Raw genomic sequence first — 23,339 nt, 5'->3', positions numbered from 1 at the left:
CACTCGGGTAAAGAGAGGGGCTGAGCTGTCAACTGATCACCACCTGGTGGTGAGTTGGATCAGGTGGCGGGGGAGGACGCTGGACAGACCCGGTGCACCTAAACGCGTAGTGAGGGTGTGCTGGGAACGTCTAGCAGAGGCCCCAGTCCGCGAGATCTTCAACGCACACCTCCGGCAGAGCTTCAACAACATTCCGAGGGAGACTGGGGACATTGAGTCCGAATGGACCATGTTCAGCGTCTCCATTGCCGGCTGCTGCATTGAGCTGCGGCCGCAAGGTGGTTGGTGCCTGCCATGGTGGGAATCCCCGAACCAAATGGTGGACACCAGAGGTGAAGGGAGCCACCAGGCTGAAGAAGGAGTCCTATCGGGCTTGGTTAGCCTGTGGGACTCCAGAGGCAGCTGACAGGTATCGACAGGCCAAGCGGAATGCGGCTCGGGCAGTGGCTGAAGCAAAAACTCGGGTGTGGGAGGAGTTCGAGAGGCCATGGAAAAAGACTTTCGGACTGCCTCGAAGAGATTCTGGCAAACCGTCAGGCGTCTCAGGAGGGGAAAGCGGTGCTCTACCTGCACTGTGTATAGTGCTGGTGGTGTGCTGCTGACGTCGACTGAGAAAATTGTCAGACGGTGGAAGGAATACTTCGAGGACCTCCTTAATCCCACTGACACGTCTTCCGAGGAGGAAGCAGAGTCTGGGGATGAGGGGAATGACCCGCCAATTTCTGGGGTCGAGGTCACTGAGGCAGTTAAACAACTCCTCGGTGGCAGAGCCCCTGGTGTTGATGAGGTCCGCCCGAGTTCCTGAAGGCTCTGGACGTTGTAGGGCTGTCCTGGTTGACACGCCTCTACAATGTTGCGTGGAGATCAGGGGCAGTACCCTGGACTGGCAGACCGGGGTGGTGGTCCCCATCTTTAAGAAGGAGACCGGAGGTGTGTTCCAACTACAGGGGATCACTCCTCAGCCTCCTGGGAAAGTCTATGCCAGGGTGCTGGAAAGGAGAGTTCGTCCGTTAGTCGAACCTCGGATACAGGAGGAACAATGCGGTTTTCGTCCTGGTCGCGGAACACTGGACCAGCTCTTTATCCTCTCAAGGATACTTGAGGGTGCATGGGAGTTTGCCCAACCAGTCTACATGTGTTTTGTGGACTTGGAGAAGGCATTCGACCGTGTCCCTCAGGGTGTCCTGTGGGAGGTGTTATGGGAGTATGGGGTGTCTGGCCCATTGCTACGGGCCATTCGATCCCTATACAACCGTTGTAAGAGTTTGGTTCGCATTGCCGGCAATAAGTCGGACTCGTTTCCGGTGGGTGATGGGCTCCGCCAGGGCTGCCCTTATCACCGATTCTGTTCATAATTTTTATGGACAGGATTTCTAGGCGCAGCCAAGTGGCGGAGGCTTTCACTTCGGTGGCCTCAGAATCTCATCTCTGCTTTTTTGCGGATGATGTGGTTCTGTTGGCTTCATCGGTGAGGGCCTCCAGCTCGCACTGGAACAGTTCGCAGCCGAGTGTGAAGCAGCGGGAATGAGGATCAGCACCTCCAAATCTGAGGCCATGGTTCTCAGCCGGAAAAGGGTGGAGTGCCCACTCCGGGTCGGGATGAGTTCCTGCCCCAAGTGGAGGAGTTTAAGTATCTCGGGGTCTTGTTCGCGAGTGATGGGAGAAGGGAGCTGGAGATCGACAGACGGATTGGTGCTGCGGCTGCAGTGATGCGGACGCTGCACCGGTCCGTCGTGGTGAAGAGGGAGCTGAGTGTAAAAGCTTAAGCTCTCAATTTACCGGTCGATCACGTCCCGACCCTCACCTATGGCCACGAGCTGTGGGTAGTGACCGAAAGAACGAGATCGCGGATACAAGCGACAGAAATGAGCTTCCTCCGAAGGGTGGCTGGCCTCTCCCTTAGAGATAGGGTGAGAGGTTCGGCTATCCGGGAGGGGCTCAGAGTAGAGCCGCTGCTCCTCCACATTGAAAGGAGCCAGTTGAGGTGGTTCGGGCATCTGACAAGGATGCCCCTGGGTGAGGTGTTCGGGCATGTCCCACCGGGAGGAGGCCCAGGGCAGACCCAGGACGCGCTGGAGAGATTACATCTCTCGGCTGGCCTGGGAACGCCTTTAGTGTTCCCCGGATGAGCTGGAGGAGGTGGCTGGGGAGAGGGAGGTCTGGGCTTCTCTGCTTAGGCTGCTGCCCCCGCGACCCGATCTCGGATAAAGCGGATGAGGATGGATGGATGGGATTTTATAGCAGATAACCTTAAAAATATTCTGCAATAGATACATTTGTTCAGTATTGAACTGAAGAAATTAGGCTTTGTTGTTGGAAGTTTAAAACTAAAAAGCAGTGGCAGACAGCACTGTAAACAACGGTAGCCTGGTGGGTAATAAGCAAGCGAATAAAGCAGAAAACAGATTTTTTTTATGGGAATCTATTCCTGAGAGAGAGAGAGACGGAGAGCTCTGCATGAAGTGTGATTTTTTTTTTTTTTTATTTATTTATTTTTTTTATTGTGGTGGAAGCAAAACAGCAAAAGTAAGAGGGAATTCATGACGATGTTTATGTGAAGCGAAACGTGAAGCTAGTTTGGATCTTCTTTTGCTGCTGGTTCAGTCAATGTTGTTTTGGAGAGAGATCAAACCCGCAGCTTCAGAATCTAGCGCAAAAAAGACAAACACAAAGAGCGGAGCCACCGAAGTGTGGAAATGTTTCACTCAGTACAGTGCGCTCCAGTTGTGAGGCTCCAGCTGCTGTTATGCAGCTGATGAATTGGTAATTGTGCACTGACTGGTCCTGGTATTCTCCTAACCCCAAAACTGTTGCTGCTGAGAAAAATGTAATTTACACAGCTGGAGAAGCAATGTACAGGAAGTACCTCCCCATAACTACACTGCTTTTTCTGATTTCACAGTAGTCCTCCAGTCTCTCTCCCAGTCATTCTCACACAACTCCATAACTATGTTGGTGGTACACAAGGTTATTATCATTAACGAAAACTAACGAAATAACGAAAACTAGAAGTGAAAAAACATTTTCGTTAATGGAAATAAAAATAAAAACAAAAAAAGGAAAACTAACTAAAACTGTAATGAGTGTTCACAAAACTAACTAAAATTAACTGAATTTATAGCAAAAATGCGTTTAGTTTTCGTTGATGTGTGCGTGTCATACAATAGTCAAGGGTGAAAAGAAGTTTAGTTTCAGGTTTTTTTTCTTGCTATGTCTCATTATGCCAGCAGGTGGCAGTACGTTAGTCGAGTCGTCTGTGTTGCTGCTCCGTCCCACGCCGCAGAATCATGTCAGGAAAAGTCTGGAGAAAGCGCCAGAGTCCAATTTGGGATTACTTTGAATATGACTGTGTTTTGGATAAAGCAAGTGTGTTGTAGTGGAACGAGACAAATTATGAGGGACATTTCTAAAAGGAAAAAAATCCCACAAACCTTAAAGTGCACTTGAAAAGCTCACACAAGAAGGCTAACCTAGCTTACCTTGAGAAGGTAAGGGAGCACACTCAACCCTCATCCCCAGAAACAGAAGCTAACCCCAGGCAAGGCAGCGTGATGCATCCCGAGACAACAGGACTGGGATATCTACATAACTGTGTGAGTCAATTGCCTTAACACCCGGTGCTGCAAGAGTTAATAGTCTCATTGCGGCCAAGATATACATTTTATAGTTGCCTGGTATCAGTGGTTGTTCATCTGCCTTTATTTATTTATTTAAAGAACCCATAGGTGGGAATGTGAGTTGTCTGTCTCTGCGTGTTAGCCCTGCGACAGACAGGCGACCTGTCCAGGGTGCAGGGTATGGTAGCTGGAATAGCAACATACCCAAGGATAAGCAGAAGAGAATGACTGATATGATGAAACTGGGATTTTGTTACACTTTATTGCAAACACAACTAAAACTATAACTGAAACTAATCAAAACTAAACTGAAACTAAGGATTTTCAAAAAAATAAAAACTAAACTAAACTAGCAAACAATTGGTAAAAACTAATTAAAACTAATATAAAATTGAAAATCTGAAGTCAAAACGAAATAAAAATAAAAACTAATGAAAATTGCAAAACTATTAAAACCCTGGTGGTACAGGACCATTGTTTTATCTACTCAGATAATCACTGTCAGACACGTAGTAGTAAACAAAACAAAATCAAACATCAACATTTTTATGTAGTTCCAGATTTTTATTAATTGTATTGTAATGGCTGATGGATGGTGAAGACTTTGCAATATAACTGTTGTTGTGAATATGTTCACAACAACAGTTATATGTTCACAACAACAGTTGTGAATATTTTCACAACTGTTGTTGTGAAAAAACAACCCCAACAATCAAATGATCCCCTATGAGCAAGCACATGGCGACAGTGGGGAGGAAAAACTCCCTTTGAACAGGAAGAAACCTCCAGCAGAACCAGGCTCAGGGAGGGGCGGCTATCTGCTGCAACCGGTTGGGGGGTGTTATTTATATTTTACTGCTGTTAATATTTCCATGTCTGTAATAAGCGTGATAGGCAAGGTGCAAGAACCCTGTCTTAATTTGTAATAATGGGGGCACGCCGTGTTTTCTGTGGTTTAATAGGAAGAGGAGGCAGGGGTGGGATTAAATTTTTATTTGTGTTGATGTCCCACGTCTCTAATAAGCGTGGTGCGTAAGGTGCATCAACCTTGTATTGGTTTTTAATAATGGGGGCACACCGTGTTTTCTGTGGTTTAATAGGAAGAGGAGGCAGGGGCGGGATTAAATTTTTATTTGTGTTGATGTCCCACGTCTCTAATAAGCGTGGTGCGTAAGGTGCATCAACCTTGTATTGGTTTTTAATAATGGGGGCACGCCGTGTTTTCTGAGAAACCACAGAGTGGGGAATAAGTTTTTTATCATTAGCTGGTGAGTCTTTAGCTACAGACACACGCCTGTTTGTTTTATTAATTGTTGGCAGCTGAACTTGTTCCGTTTTAGCTGTTGTTTGTTCTGAGCTGCTGCTTTCCTGACAAAGGAAGAAATGAACTCGTTTCTCCCTTTGGAGGAGTGGTTCTTTTGGCTTTGGTTGAAAGTCATCTGAACCTTCCTTTTCTAAAACAACACTATGTTTTTCCCCCTCTGTTCTGTCTAAAACTGGGATGTTTTTACGAGCGGCTTTGAGAAGTTCCAGCTCCATATCGCGACGACGGCGTTCGTTCTCGGTGGCCTGACGTCGTTGCTTTAACAAATACTGTGTTTGTGAAGGTTCTCAGTCATCCAGGTCATCGTAGTCAAAGGAGTTTGCAAAGAAAAGCGTCTGGACTTCTTTGAGTTGCTTGAAGACGTTTCACCTCTCATCCGAGAAGCTTCTTCAGTTCTAAGGTCAAATGGCCGAGAGTCCCAGATTTAAACCCAGTGGGAGTATCCCCCCAAGGAGGGACAAAGGACCCCCTGGTGATCCTCTAATCACATGCGCCAAGGTGTGAAAGCGGGTGTGGGACCTAATCAGCCAGGGTTTCGGGTGAGTTCATTGTGAAACCTGGCCCCACCCTATCATGTGATTTCCTGAGGTCAGATGGCCCAGGATGTGAGTGGGCGTTAAGGCGTCTGGGGAGGGAACTCAAAACTGGATTATAGATGGAAGACAGTTGGTGTCGTAAACCACCGCCTCTGTTCAAAGATGGTCGCTCACAGTGGACATAGATGGCCTCTTTCACTCCTCTTTCAAACCATCTGTCCTCTCTGTCCAATATGTGAACATTGGCATCCTCGAAAGAGTGACCTTTATCCTTAAGCTGCATCTTAAGGATAAAGGTCACTCTAACATCTCCAAATATCTGTTGGTGTGTTCCAGACATTTTCATTCCGGTAAGTTCTAAATATGTTCATATCACTCTTTATAGCCTATTAGTTTTATTTCCGATGCACTCTGAGCTCATAGCAAATTAGAACAAACATCCTACTGACTCACACAACTGATGTTGGTGGTACAGGACCATTGTTTTATCTACTCAGATAATCACTGTCAGACACGTAGTAGTAGTAAACAAAACAAAAGTAAACAAAATCAAACATCAACATTTTTATGTAGTTCCAGATTTTTATTAATTGTATTGTATCCTGGCTGAGGTTTGGTCCGTTTACAGCATCCTGCCATGCGATTACATTTGTTCCTGACCACTGAGAATCCTCACGTTAACTTTTATCGAGTGGACGAAAGTTAGCGTGTTTATATTATGCTCACATAGCTGTGTCGCTAGCGGTCACGTAGCACATCATTATATACCAGCTAGCCAAACTTCAGTAACCCTACAAATGTCACTGCTGTTTAGTTTTCTGTCTTCATTTATGTTGGAAGTGATAGCAGAGCTGTACGTTTGAATTTGTTTCCAAAATCCCTTAGTCAGGACATGCTATATTGTATTTAGATGGAAGCTAGCGAGCTAACTTCCTGCTAATTTCTAACTCTGTTAAATGTCATAAATTCCGTTTTCACGGATACCTGGATGTTAAACTCAATTGTTACACCTGGTAGAGCAGAACGCTGATCATTTTATTACAGATGAAAGACTTTAGACAGTTTTTCAACTCTCAGTGATGCCACAGTGATCGTTTGACTTTGGGACCTGCAGCGGAGTTTGAGCCCAGATACGGCTAGTGACCTCAGACTTAAAGACCGGATAGTACTTTTTCCTTTGGGAAGGTACCATCTGTGCATTCTGCAATTCTGTTGAAGAAAGATGTTGAATCTATTTAATTATTGTAGAAAAATAATTGATTTCTGTGCATTTGTTTTACACTTGCATTAAATTAAAGTTGATTACATTGATTAAAGGCGGGGGGTAGTTCCCCAATATTTTTGCTGGGAGTTGGCAACCCTATTAGTTAGGTTGCTTAATATTTCCACTAAGTACTCTTTAAAATACCAGAATAGGGAGGATGGTGTAGGTTTAAATTTATTAGGTTGATCAGTGTTGCTGAACTATAAAACGTTTTGGGTGCAGTGTATTTTTTGCATAAAGGTATAAAAGAATAGCTTCAGTCTCTTGTTTTGTTTTTTGTTTTTTTTTTAAACTTGACTATGAACTTATACAAAATGCAGCAAGATATATTATAAAATATATCTCTAATATATTATAAAAAACAGTTTTATTGATTACAAAATACGCTGTATCGGATTCATATCAGTATCGGCAGATATCCAAATTTGTGATATTGGTATCGGCCATCAAAAAGTGGTATTGTGCCATCTCTAATATCAATGTATGCTCTCGGTGTTTGCTGATATCAAACTGTGGTGTGAGGACCACTGTTGGTAATCTTTGTAGTGATACTCAGAAGGTCTATCTTATAAAGTCCTTGTTTTGTTTTATTTAGACCTGGTTTACTTCTGGCCGTTGCAAGGCCTGGATTGTGTAGCAGCCAAAAACTCCTCCAGAGAGGCTGTCCTGGTGAGGGAGAAGTTCATGGCCCACTTCTCGGCGGAGGGAGCAGTGTCTTGTCAGCCAAAAGAATAGCCTATTTGAAGTCCCAGTGACTTCCCCACAACGGCTCTTTTAAGAGCCACCCACAAACCTCTAAAGAGCGTTCCTGCCTTTTTAAAAATTTTCTAAATAAATGGAGCTTGCCTCCAAAATAAACTAACCTCTCTTTATTCTCTTAAATAATTGGTCTTCACTAGTGCTGGGTGATATGGAAAAAATATTTATCACGATATGAATTATTTGATATCACGATAACGATATATATCACGATATACCACCTGACCTGTGGTCATCTGGAAAGTATGCAGTCTATAAACAGCGAGTGGAGAGGGTGCAGTCTTTGTTTTGAGTTACCGTAAAGCATGTCGCAAATCCGGGTGCACGTAAAGCAGCACCATGTCGCAAAACCACAAGACGGAGTTTCTTTGCGAAAAATATCATTTTTTTATACTTTATTTTCTCTTGCATAAAGTTAAAAGTATGTATAGTGAGAAGACAACACTAATATATTTGCCACAGGCTATTTAACCCTTTAAGACCTACCATAGAACCAAGTCCGCCAGAGCTTATCTTTACATTTTACATGCTGTAGTGCCATTTGTGGGAGCATTTCAAGTTGCTATACATCAATACAACCGTTATAGCCCAAATTTTAATAATATGTATGCATTAAGTCCATAGTAACTACATAAACTACAAAAAAATTTAAAATCGTTTTTGTTTTGTTTTTTTACATATATTTCTAGTTAGAGAAATTTAAGAGGCTTATCCCTCAAAACTGTAAATACAAAAAAGTTGCACAAAATAGTTTCGGACAGGTAATGGCGGACATGCGATAGTTCGCGCTGACTTATATTCCAACGTAGGAAGTGTTATGAATAGCTGATCGGATCGGCAAAGCGTGTTTCTGGAATATTATGTTTTTGTTGCTGGAAGTGCTTTTTATGCAATCTTTGCAAAGCTATATGTGGAAGGAAACCGTGACTTAGGACAAGCTAATGGAATAAGATGTAAGTACAACTCCTACGGTTTCATATGCAAAAAGAATTATTCCGCTACCTTACCTGGTTCCAGTTGTACAGGGATTTAAAAATAGTTAGGCAAAACGGAGTGTGCCCGCTCCGACCGGTTGTAAAGGGTTAATGATATATTTTATGTAATAATTTATAAAATTAGGGTTAGAAACGATAGAAGACAAATGGCACGATAGACACTTTTCTATCGTCCACACGATATATATCGTCATATCGCCCAGCACTAGAGTCCTGTGAAAACTTTCTTTTGGCACGACTGTATGAACATAATGCTGTGATAAAATCAGCATGATCTGCAAATAAAGATTCTGAGCTTAAATAAAATTGAGTGAAGTGAATTTGAGGTTCAGTTCGCATTAGTTATGTCCTCAGTGGCGATGCTGCTGCATTGCCAGCTTTTAGGATTATTATTAAATCATTTCACTTCAGTCACAGAAGCCTTAATAAAAGCAAGAGTTACAATGGATCAGTGGGAAAAGGGAGATATCAGTGGACAGGATGAGGAACTAGTCTCACCACTACAAGCATTTCATTTCACTTTATATATACATTACTTTGAAAACCTTGATAATAAAGTCATATTTTTCATCAGGTAAGTATCTGGGAACTGAGGAGACCAGCTGCAGGATTTTAGAAGATGAATGTTGTCCCTTTCCTGTCTGTTATAGAATTTTATCTGCTTAACAGTCCTGAACCTTCTTTGTCATATTTCTTTTTTTCATTTCATGATTCTCCAAATGTTTTCAAATGCTGAAAGGTGTGAACTGCGGGCAGGCTAGTTCAGTACCTGGGCTATTTTACTATGAAGCCATGCTGTTGTAATAGCTGCTGTATCCAGTATAGCTCTGTCTTGCTGAAATATGCAAGGCTTTTCCCAAAAAAGACGTCATCTAGATAGGAGCATATGTTGGCTAAAACCTGTACATACTTTTCATCACTGATGGTGCCTTTCCAGGTGTGCAATATCTGATAATGTCTTCATAATAAAACTCTTCTTTGGTCCAGAGCATGTTTTCCAAAGGTAATTTCAAATTACGATTTGTCTGACTAGTTTTCCACTTTGCCTCAGTCCATTTGAAAGGATCTTTGACCCAAAGAAGATGGTGGCCATTGTGGATCTTGTTGTTCTTTGCATTTGTGGACAGATGACAATTTCTGGAAGCGTTCCTGTGCCCATGCAGTGATTTCCATGATACAGTCGTACCTGTTTAAATGCAGTTTAAACAGTCCTGTTTAAATCCACCTGATCCAAAGATGGTGGATTTCCAAAACTAATATTCAGCCTTTTCTCTTATACACAGAGATTTCTTCAGATTCTCTCAAACTTTTGATATTATGATGTACTGTAGATGAGATAGTCAGACTCTTTGCAGTTTTACATCAAATAAACTTGTTCTGAAATTGTTCCACAATTTGTAGACAGGTTTTTGCAGACGGATGAACCGCTGCACTTCTTTTCTTCTGAGAAACATCCTCTAAGATGCTCCAGCTTTTTCTTTTTAGTATCACTTAGTTTTCCAACTCCATGTTAACTTTTTTGAGATTTATTGCTTCCATCAATTTCAGAAAGATATTTTTCATGAAATAGTACTATGTTTCACTTTAAATATTTTATGTGTTTTCTATGTTCTATTGTGAATAAAATATGGGTTTATGGGCTTTGCGTTATACATGGTGTCCCAAAACCTTTGGAACCAGGACTGACATGTGCACTTTTTACATTAAAGTCAAGAAAACACAGGACACAGGATTATTCGACCACAGCACTTATTTGTGTGACATTTCTTCCAGTTGTTATTAATTTCGTGCCAAGGGGGAAGTAGCATGGAAATAAATAGTGCAGGCATTGCTACTGTTTGTCGTAGCCCTGAGGTATTATCATCATACAGTTTACATTCATCAAACCTGATAGCCCGCCCACGTTTATTAGATCCATGTCATGCAGTGTGGATTGGTTGCTGAAATCTCACAGCTTGTAGGAGCCTTCAAGTTTGAAAAATATGTACCATGGTGAATTGTTGAGGCAAAAGTTTAATTTTTTTGTTCTGCAACAAAACCGTGTGCCATCTGTGAAGCACGATTGGTTTGAGTAGCATCAGATCTTTTTTTTTTTTTTTTTTTTTTTTTTAATTCTCTATTTAAGGTGAATGTCGGGCATAACAGTATAACAAGTTTTCAAGTTTATGTATACCACGGTCGGCAGGGTGGTTCTAATTCAAAGGGTGACACCGCAGGGAGAAGGATTGCTTTTAAAGATGCCAGTGATACTGTTATCTGTTGGATTGGCAAATGCAACAAAGAAAAATCATTATTATCAATGTGAAGTCACCGTTTCATATCTTACTCTTGAAGTGTCCGAACCTGACATAACCCTGAGATTTTTCACATGTGAATGAGTAAAAGACAACTCGTCTTCCAACCAGTCTTCCAACAGTATGTCAACCTTTCTGTTTTAAATATTTCCAATATTACATCATGCCAATTTTCTATTGTTGATGGGGTAGGGTTTAGCCATTTTCTAGTAATAGTCTTTTTACTCCCCGCCAATAGTACCTACAACTTTATATCCCTCCTCAGTATTAAGCAAGGAACATAACCAAGGTAAATAGTTTCAGAGTTTAGAGGTTTTTGTTTTTTAAAAACACAGTTTAATGTCTTTTGAACGTCGATCCAAAACGGCTTAGGCTTTGCTTACGCTTAAGCTTTAAGTCCTAAAATATAGGACTGCCCATATTTGTCTTGATGTTGGGCTTTGAAATATCTCATTATGATGATCTCTGCAAGTCAGAGAGTTAGCTGAAGACCATTGGAACTGGTCTTCAGTTTTGATCGGTTAGTCTGAGCTGGGTCCGCTCTTGCATTTTTAGCGTCTCCGATAAAGCCTCCTCCGTTTTTTGCAGCTTCTCCTCGTTTTCCTGGATTCTAGCTGCCGCCTCATCCAGGCTTGTGTTGGTTTTCGCCTTTTCTCCTTTTAAATCTCGGAGTTGTACATCTTGACTAGGGTTGCAAATTTCTGTGAGAATCAGGGTTAAATTCACCGGGTCCTCCCCTCCACTCGCGTCAGCCAAAGCAAGGTTATCTGTGTGACTGCTGGCATTAGTTTCTTCACGTGACTGTGTGTCGTTGATTTTATCGACGGGTAGAGCAGATTTCTTACTTATAATCGTGGACATCATCTTCACCCCTTTCTCAGAATTAGAGGAACTACGATTACCTCTCTTTCTATTATCTTCAGGGTAGTTCATGTTGGCTTTCGAGGTTGTTGACTATGCTGCCATTTCTCACAAACCAGAACCGCAAATCCCATCATCATGTCTTGCAGTTATTGAAGAAACAATGAATTTAAAAAATATGTTTAGAAATTTTACAGGAGAATGTCAGAGCAACAGTTCATGGCCTGAAGCTTTGGAAGGGTTTGCTGATGCAACAGTGACCCAATGCACGCAAGTAAATCAACAATTGAATCGTTAAAATGTGAATAAAATTTGAAAGGGCCGAGCCAGAGCCCTGACTCTTTGACCTGCAGTGAGCTGTAAAATCACTCGAAGAGAAATTTGATGAACTGAAACAGCTTTGTTAGGAGGAATGGTTACTCCTCATCATCGGTAAGGCTCATAAGTACCACCATCCTGAAATATATTTATATTTATATGAATATTGGCCAATAGATTCATATTTTGCACTCACTACAAATTGCTACCAGCACCTGCCTTAAAAATCCAGCATTGGTCAGGCTCTAGTTAGTACTAAACCTTGGCAAGCACAAGTCATTAATAAAAGCTGTAGTCTGGTGTGCATGAGTTCCCGCAGGCCTACAGAGGGAATAGCTGTTGAGAATAATAAACCAACCGCATAAAGGTGCTCTGATAGAAATAAAATGGGAAAAGCCTTCAGTGAGGCACAGTTTTTATATTAACACACACTTACACTTGAATCTATGTCGCTATGCTCCTTTTGATGAGATAAAAAAAGATATATTCTTCATTTGAAACGCAATCTGTGTAGCTGGGAAATTGTTCTTTTTTTTTTTTTTCCCCCACTTCTTTTAGTTAGTTTGTATTTTGCGGAGATATGAAGACGGGAAGGCAGATAATTTGCAACAAAGGTTATTGAACTGCTCTTGATTAGATGTTGTTCCAGGTACAAAACCAGATCCTGCTGAGAAATTAATTACTGTTCAGCTTTTATTTCATCAGAGTGCAACTAAAAGATTTAAAAGATATAGAGAGAAGAAGAAAAAGACATAATTTCCTCCAGGCTGATACAGTGTCTGTGTCATTTATATTGAGCATTCACTTTCAAACTAAACACACTGCTTCGAGACCATTTTGTCCATTTTTCAAGACTGTCATTTTATAGAAAATCAATACCCGTAACCTTCACTTGTAAATAAATAACAGATTTAGAGGCCTCATTGATGTTGACTACAGTTTGGCTTGCCTCCTAATTAAGACTAAAGAGAACCTAATAGCCTAAACAACAAACAGCGGTGGGCTTCGCCGGTGCAATTAAGCCCACATTTTTAATACCAAATTGATTAATTTCTTTAATCAAAGTCAGCATTACCCTTGAAATGGAGTCACTTTTAATTATGCTGAAACACAAAACCGAAGCTGCTGATACTGCTCTGTGACAGCCTGTAGAAATTTCGCAGGCATAATAATGGGCAGGTGATATAATATAGGAGTCTGGTTTCAGATGATCTTTTGACAACAGTCTGTGTAGACCTGCATATTATCATGACAGGTGGAATTTTTCTCGAGCTTTTCCTCCAGTGTGCTCAGTTTTATTGACATGTTTACTTCTGTCAAAGATGCCCCCGATCAGTGGTAGTTTATTCGACAGGCGGCAGGGGAGCTGGAAAAGTTCCAGATTTTCTTGGAAGTATTATTTTTAGAGTTCTGATTTTGGTCATCGTGGCTGCTTTATTAAGGCCAACTGTACGAGTCGATGATTAGAGACTTGTTTTCACGTCCACGGGGAATACCTTTGAGACTGAGCTATGAATTTGACTCGAAGTGGCAATTTGGAGTATTGTCCTAGATTTGCTTCGGTTTGTGCTCTATTATAGCTCACCTCACCTTCTTCTATTAGGCGGTAATTTAAATGCTGGGTTTGTGGCCCGTCATTTATCAAGCATGTTTTAACAAAGTGCTCTCACGCAGTAACTCTGCACGGCCCAAACAAATTGCTCTTTCTGTCTACTCCTTGTTATCAACGAAGCTGTTGCCAGTAATTGCAGTAGGAATGTAATATTCCGCCTAAAGAGCAGCTCAAAATTGTGTCTTTTCCTTTCAGATTACTTTGGCTTTGATTTGATTATTCACAGCAAAAGCATTAAGCTAGCTCTGATTGAGGCTTTTCATGCAGCCTTGAACCATGTTTTCCTGCTTCTGCGCTGTTAATGCAGCTTCATTCCTTGACTCTAATGTAAATTGTGCTGGATGAAACGCACAGTCAGTGCAGTTGTGTTGCCTTATGTAGGTCAATTCTTCTCCGGCGTTCACTGCTTGGCCTTGTGATGAGTGATTTCATTTTGCGAGGGAACTGCAGTTTTATTATTCATACTCCAACAGAGATTGGAGTTGCGGTGCATTAAAGCATGACGTTGTCATTTCCCCGCTCGCAGAGGCGTTATTCCCTTTGCTCCAAATTGGAATTAAACCCAACATGTGATGCTGTCCCTAACTGTTTAGGAACAGCAACCCTCACCACACTGTTAAGCCTCACTCTCTGTGGATTGTGCAGTGTGTCATTTTATTGGTCAGTTATTGTTTTTTTTCCCCGCCTCTGTCAAATTGGTGTTTGAGTTATTTAGCTAAGCTTGCCAGTTAAGCATTCATGAGTTTTTCATGAGTCATTGTTTGATAACAGAAGTGGCTTTTCTCACTTCAGATTTAATGCATACTGGTTCTCTGCATTTTTAACTGCCTCCAAAATTGATCTGACTGCCAACAATTTTCTACAATGAAGTAGCTGAGCACATTAGGTGAGTACTGTGAAATTGACCTCAGAAAAGTAGCAGTGTATGTGAGTCACATTGTAAAGACAGCTATTCAGGGAATCCAGACTAAATGGATTCTATTTGGGACTCTTTCTGCAGCGTGCGTATAACCTTAATGCCCTTACAAATATTGCCTCACAGTGGCTGCACTTTAACGGCTGCTGGATAATCAGCAATCCACATAGAATCGCAACTTTTCTTGGGTGTAGCTTCCCACTGTTTGTTGCTCTGAAGCAGCGTGAGGTCCCATATATCTTTCTGGTACTGTCTCTTCTGTTGATCTAATTGGATACCCTCTGTTGCCTACAATGAATCATTGCTGGACCCCTTCCCTCCCCTCAAGTACTTATTTTTATTGAATGCAGGGTTCCCCTGAATCACAAGTCTCAACTTTAAAACTTGTATTTGTCCCTTGGCTCCAGTCAATGATCTTTTTTTTTTCTTTTTTCCTTTTTTTTTTTCTTCCCCTACAGCTGTGTTAGTATCACTTTTATTCCAGCAGGGGATTATAGGACTCCTTTTATGTCTTTTGCTTCCCCAGAGAAAGGCCAGGAGTTCAGGCCATTCTTCCCACTCTGCTAATTGTCTCCTAATTTGGCAAATGCATTTTAAGGTGGAATGAAGAGAGCCGACCCCTCTTTGCGTTCGTATGAGGCGGTGACACATCCGCACCTTCTCTGTGTATATTTATGAATGCACATCCCTCTTCTATCCTTGACCTCTACAGATGCAGGGGAAGCTTTGACGGAGCACAGACAGTTAAGTCTCGGCACATCTCAAACAGAACTGAGGCGATGGAGGCGTTTTTGGCATGCACTCCATGATTTTTTCTTTTTTTTCTTCGAGAAGTTTAAATCCTGCTAGTTCTTAGGCTCTCCAACGTGGCAGGCATCTCACTCAGCTGCTGATCCACACTGCAAACACCTCCAGGAAAGTGGCTCTAACTGAGCCGATCGAAGGCAAAGATTTTTTTAATTACTCGCCCGCTGCAGAATGGAAAGGCTCGGGTTTTGCCTCTGGGTATTCGTATCGACTTGGGTGTATGATGTTTTAATGAGCCTGGCGTGTGAATGATTTGTTGCTGTTGTATATGCGCGAAAAACCTAATTTGTTTGTTTTTCTTGTGCATTTTCAGTGGATGGATTCTCAGTTGACTTGGAGGCAGATTTAAGACTTTCCAGACAGACCAGGATGTCAAAGATCTCCAAAGCAGCCAAGGCCGTGAAGAAATTGGATGCAGGCAATGTAATCCGGGCTATTGTGAGGTCAGGACAGGCTGCCCCTGGACCTCCGCTAGGCCCCATTCTGGGACAGGTAAAATTACTACTGATTTCACTTCTTGTTCTATCTGTTCGCTCTGAGTAATCACAAGTATTAACTTAATTGAAGGAGCAGCGCTTCATTTTATCAACCGACCTTCTGAACACAGCGCTCATTAACCGCGAAGCAACCCGATCCTTTCCTATTTTCACTTTGCCAATCACATAGTTGCCTCTCTCTCCTCAGTCACCTCATCGTACATCCCCACCTCCACCTCCTTCTCCTCCCTATTCATATTCCCATTCTTATTCTAGTCGCACAGCTCTATTGTGCAGGTGGGTGCCACACACTGCCTCAGTCTGCAACTATTTTCTCACAGTTTCCAGGCCAAACACACCAACAGCAGCAGCTGTCCATATACATTAGCCTCACTCTTTACAAGCCAGCTGATGAAAAGGGATTGAACCTGCGAAGGTTTTGTCTTAAATTCTGGTGTACTTCTTTCTGCTTCAATTGCTCCACAGAGACAGCTGAGGTAGTCTTGTTTTTTATTGCTCAGGGATGCACCACTACAACTTTTTCCCCACTGATGCCAATTCCGACTAGAAAATCTTATGAATTGGCCGGTACAATAATAAAATAAGTCAGCAGTCCTCGAGCAATGAGCAATGAGCAATGATCAAAGTGACGAGAGTGGATAAGAATAGCAGAGGCAGAATTTACTTGGCCATTCACTGCTGATGCTCTGTTCATTAACCTCCTCTTTGTTTCTGATCACAAAATTGCATCTGCGTTAAATTTTTCTTGTAAAGTTTAGATTTTATTTTATGCCATAAAAGGTTCTATCTGCTGCAGCTTTAATAGCCATTGAGGAATTAAAGTTTAATTGTCCTTTGAGAGATAGAAAGAAAGCAACCCAAAGGCTCATTCTCTACATACAAATGGTTCAGTTAGCCTCTTTAATGGACAGTACTCATCAGCCGTGGATGCTGTTGCACACTTGGAAACCAGATCAATTCTCACAGCTAATCCATCTCTGTGACATAATGACGACACTCAGACAAGAGAATGGAAAAATGTACATAATTGCCAGAAAAGCGAGCGCCACATGATTTATAATATCACGGAAGGTAGCTTTATAAGTGAAATCAATTGAAAATATCGTATTTCTCTTAGATGACATCATCAATAGCTGCACCATTACTGTAGCTCTTCTGTATTCTACTGTCACCAGTTGAACAACATTAACCACAACATAAAAATCTGGTGGCTGCGCACTGCTTCTAATAGCTTAAATACAGGTAATTCATTTACTTACAAGGGTTAGTAACGAATAGCTTAACTTAGCCTGGTCTCTATGACAGGCCAGGACTTACATTTGGGGCTTAAACCCCATAGATTTTAGATCATTTTAAGCACGTTTCTCTATGACAAATATTTTCTCCTATTTAATGACAAAATAAGCTAACTTGATCGTCACAAATAATGACAACACACTAACGAAAAATGTCCTGTCTTCCTCCCCCAACCCCAACCAGTCATGGCAGTTGGCTGCCCCTCCCTGAGCCTGGTTCTGCTGGAGGTTTCTTCCTGTTAAAAGGGAGTTTTTCCTTCCCACTGTCGCCAAAGCACTTGCTCATAGGGGCTCATATGATTGTTGGGGTTTTCTTTGTGATAATGTAGGGTTTTTACCTTACAATATAAGGAACCTTAAGGCATCGGTTGTTGCGATTCGGCGCTATATGAATAAAATTTAATTTAATTTAATTGATAAAATTGTTTTTACACTAAAAAGCCAAAACCTTGAACATTTTTGCACTTCATGTGTTTGATTCAAATATACCATACTATTACACAGGTTGAATGCTAGATTTTTGATGTTGATGCAGTAGTGTTTTGATCGCTGAAAAAAAAAAAAACATTGGTCAGTGTTTTTCATATAGATTTATGTACGCTCACTGTTCAGTTTATTGGGTGATATTTTGGTCCATATCAACGTGATAAAGCACACAGTTTCTGCATTTCTTAGCTGGATAGGAATCTCCCGTTCACACCCCAAAGGCATTCTACTTGATTGAGATCTGATTTTGATATGGTCTGAGCTTTCTGACATGGTGGTTATTGTGTTGGAAGCAGCCATCAGAAGACGTGTACACCCTGGATATAAAGGGATGGATATGGTCAGGAACAATACTGTACATTTAAACGATGCTCAGTTGGTATTAAATCTCTACTAGCCTGAACCATTGATGCAAGCCAGGATGGATCCTTGCTTTCAGGCTGTTTATGTCAAATTCTGACACAGAAATTGTAACTCATCAGACCAGGCAATGATTTTCAAGCCTTGTATTGTCCAGTATTGGTGAACCCCTGTGAAGTCTAGCCTCAGTTTTCTGTTCTTAGTTAAAGGCTGGAGGCTGGGAACCCTCTGCGGTCTTCTGCTGCTGTAGCTCGTCTGCTTGTGTTGTGCATTCAGAAATGTTGTACCAAGTGGTTATTTTGAGTCACTGTTGCTTTCCTGTTATCTTGAAGCAGTCTGGCCATTCTGGCCTCAACAATGCATTTTTACCCACAATTGCTGTTCACTGGATATTTTCTCTTTTTCAGACCATTCTCTGTAAACGGTAGAGATGGTTTTGTGGGAAAACTGCAGAAGATCAGCAGTTTCTGAAATACTCGGGCCAACCTGTCTGGCACCAACAACCACGCCATGCACAAAGTCACTTTGATTTCAGCAGGTTGTCTTGACCATGTCTACATGTTTAACTTTTTCTCCCTTACATATGACACCTGACATCCTACCCCTTTACTCTTAATGACACATCAGTATATATGAATAAAGTTGTGACTTAATGACTATTAGAATGTGCTCTGTGCTTTTCCAAGGGTAGCTCGAGTAAGCTGTGCAGGCAGAGATCAATTTTTACTAACCTTTGACATGTCATGTGATTAGGTATTTGTATTAATAAGCTAATGAGAATTTTCTTCCAAACATAATATCTGTATTGTTTCTATGCAGATGACATAATTTTTCCTCCCCTACAGTCTAGTGAGTTTTTCAGTTACTCGATTTTGGAAATCAAAAGGAAGGACTGTCTTAAACCCGCAATAACAGCTCACATGATTTAGTGGAATAAAACTTGTTTCCGGCTTCAGGGATTCTCGGCTCTACAGAAAACTCGGCATTGTTAAAGTCATTGCTTCTGGCCTTGATTTAGTTTTGCTGCTCTCATAGTGGTGTTTACAGTCCCATAATTGATTTAAAAAACAGTGCTGCACACTGCCTCCTCAGCACCAAACAGAAACAGTTGGCACAGTTTGCTCGTGAACTTTTTAAAGCATCTACAACTGAATGGCCAGAAGGAATATTGGATTTTTAAAAACTCCACCTCCAAATGAATGCTATTTATATCCTTATCTGTGGGTTGTGTAAATAAGCAACTGTTTGCTTAAAGGTTTAGATATATAAACTTGAGAGCTGATAATCGTCACGTTAAGATGTTAATTCAGATTTTAGAAAATATGCTTTATTTTTGTAGTACATCAATGATGATTCCTTCTGGAAAACAAACAATCGTATTCTTTCTGTCCAAAAATAAAGTAAGTGGTGGATCTATGCTTTCATCTGAGAGCACTTTCCGCTGCTCTCTCATTGTGCAAGTGGTTGGCACAGTGGCTGGATCCATATATTTGACTTGACACAGATTTTGCACCAGATGCCTTTCCTGACACAACCCTTCCATTTCTGTGCATTTGGGACTGGCACAAGTCACAAACATTGATCTGGCACAAGGAGTGCTCGGGCTTCTGACCCCCTGAGGAAGGGTTTGTGTCTCCTTGAACCGGAGTGCTTTCGCATGTAAGGCACATATGTTAACCACTGCACCCTGGAGCCACAGGATCTCTGCTTTCATCTACCATCTTTTATCATCTGCTCAGAAATATAGAAGCCAAAATTTAACTGCTACCATGTGTAGAGACTGGGAAAACCCAGTTTTATCCTCTCTTTGCTGTTTACCAGTTAGATGTATAATTGATTTTAAGATTTTTACCGATCATATTTAAGGCTTCCTTCCCCTGCAGCTACACTGGAGACCCTGAGTTCCCCTGAGCTAAAGCTGAGAATTAAGAAACTCGCTTTGGCTGTCAGTCAACTCTAAAGGTCATTGAGATTTTACATCTGGCACATTTGGAGCAATTTGGGAGCTTCAAAGGTTAATTGAAAATGAACCTTTACAGCTTTCTGTCTAATTTTCTATAACATGAGACGTTATAAATTTGAAACATTTGATTTGAAACTCCTTTTGTTTTTTAATAGAAAGATCCGTGTTTGTGACTGACAGTTGACATATTTTTACTGGCAGCTAACCATCAGACATGCATAAAGACTCAAACAATAGCAATCATGTATTTATGAGCAATCCTCCTCATCTCTAACATCTTCTTGTCAGAGTAACGTGAGTATTGATGTATCTGCATCAGTGGGAAAATGGCATTTTTTTATATATATATTTAAAGTTTTCTTCTCCCTGAAAGCACCGTTTCCTTTCCCAAAGATGTTATGGTTCAAATTTGATTCCTTTTAAAGATGCTTGGATTTTTGACACCTCACTCTGACGCCGAAACTAAGAATAGTGGTTTCTTTACCAGCCTCACCAAGTATGCAGTTTCGTCTTCTCTGCCCGTCTTTGTTTGTATGGCCTGTTTCACCTTTGAACACTTGTTCCTCGCTGTGTCTTGTCAGAATATTCTGTTTGAGCACGAACTGTGTTAAATAATGCATAGAAGACTCCACTGAGTCTATTTTATGTGATTAGTTTGAGATTTTCTTACTTTCTTACACCACACTTGGTTTTTATTTTTAAAGCCTTCTTTTTAACATCCACATTTAAAGGTTTTGATTTCATGGTTGCAGTATAAATACGAAGTAGCTGCAACATGAGACAAATGTAGTTCTATTTAGGAATCTCTGTATCTCTGTATATTATATACTGAATCAATACCTTAATCTCACACAACGTACAGTGTCGTCAGATAGTGACATAACGACTTTTACATCAGCCTGGAGTTCACTGTATCCTGTTTATAACTCAACTTTTATAAAAATGCAACGCCTACATTTTTTGTTAATTTATTAATTTATTTTAAGGCTGCAAAGTATGGTAACTTGGTAACAAAATGGATCTAGCTTTTGTTGTGCCGTTTCTGGAAATAGTACTTGACTGGACTGGAATCCAGTATTGGGGTCTTTCTGTGTGGGAATTGAATTTTCTTCCCATATTTGCATGGATACCCCAGCTTCCTGCCACCATCCAAAGACATGCATGTTAGATTTACTGGTGATTTATAAATTGATTGTAGGTGTAAATGGTTGTCTGCCCCTCTGTGTTAGACTGTGATAGACTCTGCCTCTCACTGCATGGGCACTGTGTTAACCTCTAGCCCCTCATGACCTTGAATTAGATAGGTGGACGAAAATGGATAGATGAATATAATGTAAATTGATGCCATCAACATTTTTTTTTTGCCATTTTGAAGCCTTGTATGGTACATTTTTGGTCTGGCTATCCTGGTATATTGGAGCTGGTCTATATTTAGACAGCAGGGTTGACTTGGGAACTTATCAGCTAATGGTAGAAAGCCAATTTACTTGGCTAACAAGAGTCATCTGTAATTCTTTATCATATTAAATGGGGTGCTAATTTTGGCTACTAAATCGGGCTTAAAACAAAAGCTGAACTTAGCTGAACAACGGAGTCTCATTTACCCGTCACTGAAAATAGTCACACCCCTAAATCTAGAATAAGAAATCGAGACTCATCTGACCAGGTAACTTTTTCCAATCGTTTGTCCAGTTTTGGTGAGTCTGTGTGAACTGTAGCCTCACTTTCCTGTTCATAGCTGGTGGGTGTGGTCTTCTGCTGCTGTAGCCCATTTGCTTTAAGCTTCAATGTTTTGTGCATTTGATGCTCTTTGCATACTTTGGTTGTAACTTGGGGTTATGAGTTACTACTGCCTTCCTACAAGCTGCAAGCAGTCTAGCCATACTCCTGACCTCTGACATTGACAAGTGTTCAGTGGATATTTTCTCTTTTTTAGACCTCTCTGTAAACCCAAGAGATAGCTGTGTGGGAAAATCCCAGTAGATCAGCAGTTTCTGAAGTACTCGGAACAACCTTTTTGGCTTAACAGCCACTTTAGTGACCTGTCTTCCCCATTCTGACGTTAAGTTTGAACTTCACCATGTCTGCGCACCCTAGATGCTGCCAAGTGATTGACTGACTAAGTCTTTGTTTGAACAAGCAGTTTAACAGGTGTACCTAGTAAATTGTACGGTTTAAATACATTTGCGGAATATTTAAATAAGGGAATTTCATTCCCATTAACCTCTGTACATTTGTCATGAATAGAAAAATTGACTATACAGACCAGAAATTTAAATCCCTGTGGGGGGTTACGTGCTTTTGGAGGCATGCCCAAGTGGCCCTTTGAGGAGCTGGGATTCCTTCATTACTTTATGGGTGGTATTTGACACTAATTTACAGTTTTGATTAAGCACAATTAAAAAGCCATGTTTTTTTTTTCTGGAATTCTTTAATGTCACTAATAGACTGATGACGAAGACACGACGGCGGCTATATTTCAGAATTCTTCCAAGTCACTTTTATCTAAACAGCCCTGGGTTATCAATTTTTGCCTTTCATTTTTACAGCTCTTACTGAACAAATCTGGGGATGTTTTTCAGGTATAAATTTTAAAAACAGATAGTGTAGGGCTTAAGGGATTAAACTGCATTGCTGTCAGGACCTCTATAGTAAAAGGGAGGTTGTTATTTCCATCTGCAGTAATTTGTGTTTGGCTCTGTTCCCCAACTTTTCATAAACATGCAGAAAGCCAGACAAGAGGAGAGCAGCAACAGTAAGACCCGAGCAGATAACAAAGCAGCCCTCATACTGACAAACAGCTATGACATCAGTAAGGTCAAACACACATGAGGGTGGAACTAGGAAGGAGGTGGGTTGCAAAGCAGCTTGCAGAGGCTCGGGGTAGACAAAAGAAACTCAAATAGTGCGCCGTATATAAAGCAACCAATTGGCTGAATTTTTTGTATCAGACCAACTTCCAGAACGTGATTAAATTTAGTAATAACCAAGTAAATTTACTTACTGTAGTGCTACATCGAGGTATAGTGAAGAGTTAATTGTACTTTTGACAAATTCCATTTTATTTCCACATATCTTCATTTCAGAGTTGTAACACTTTTTACTCTGCTGCTTTTTTGACAGCTTTACTTTCTGTGCAGATTTAATAAAGGATGTGATAGGATGAGGAGCTCAAAGTAGAGCCGCTGCCTCTCCACAACGAAATGAGTCAGCTTACGTGGTTTAAATATCTGTCTAGGAGGCTTCCTGGACACTTCTTAGATTAAGTATTTCAGGCCAACAGGAAGAGGACCCCAGCGAGACCTGACACTCGCTGGAAAGATTGTCCCTCGGCTCGCTTGGGAATGCCCCGGTGTCTCCTCTGTAGACCTAGACCTAGAGGCAGGGGCTGAGGAGGGTGGTGTGCTTAGAAAAAGGATAACGGGTGCAGTCAGG

The 23,339-nt window shown here is 41.3% G+C and overlaps 1 protein-coding gene across 1 annotated transcript in view; it reads left to right on the top strand.

Annotated features, from left to right (window-relative positions):
- mrpl11 (mitochondrial ribosomal protein L11) overlaps positions 1–23,339 on the top strand; it is a 65,935-nt gene that overhangs the window by 11,570 nt on the left and 31,026 nt on the right. The window contains exon 2 of the mRNA XM_031745686.2: positions 15,617–15,795. Coding sequence (XP_031601546.1) covers positions 15,673–15,795 — 123 coding nt within the window. The 5' untranslated portion in view covers positions 15,617–15,672. The remainder of the gene's footprint in view (positions 1–15,616; positions 15,796–23,339) is intronic.

The sequence above is a fragment of the Oreochromis aureus genome, linkage group 2 (assembly GCF_013358895.1).
Source record: "Oreochromis aureus strain Israel breed Guangdong linkage group 2, ZZ_aureus, whole genome shotgun sequence".
Classification (NCBI taxonomy): Eukaryota; Metazoa; Chordata; class Actinopteri; order Cichliformes; family Cichlidae; genus Oreochromis; species Oreochromis aureus.
The sequence above is the reverse complement of the archived record's forward strand: the minus strand, read 5'-3'. Positions and strand labels throughout refer to the sequence as shown.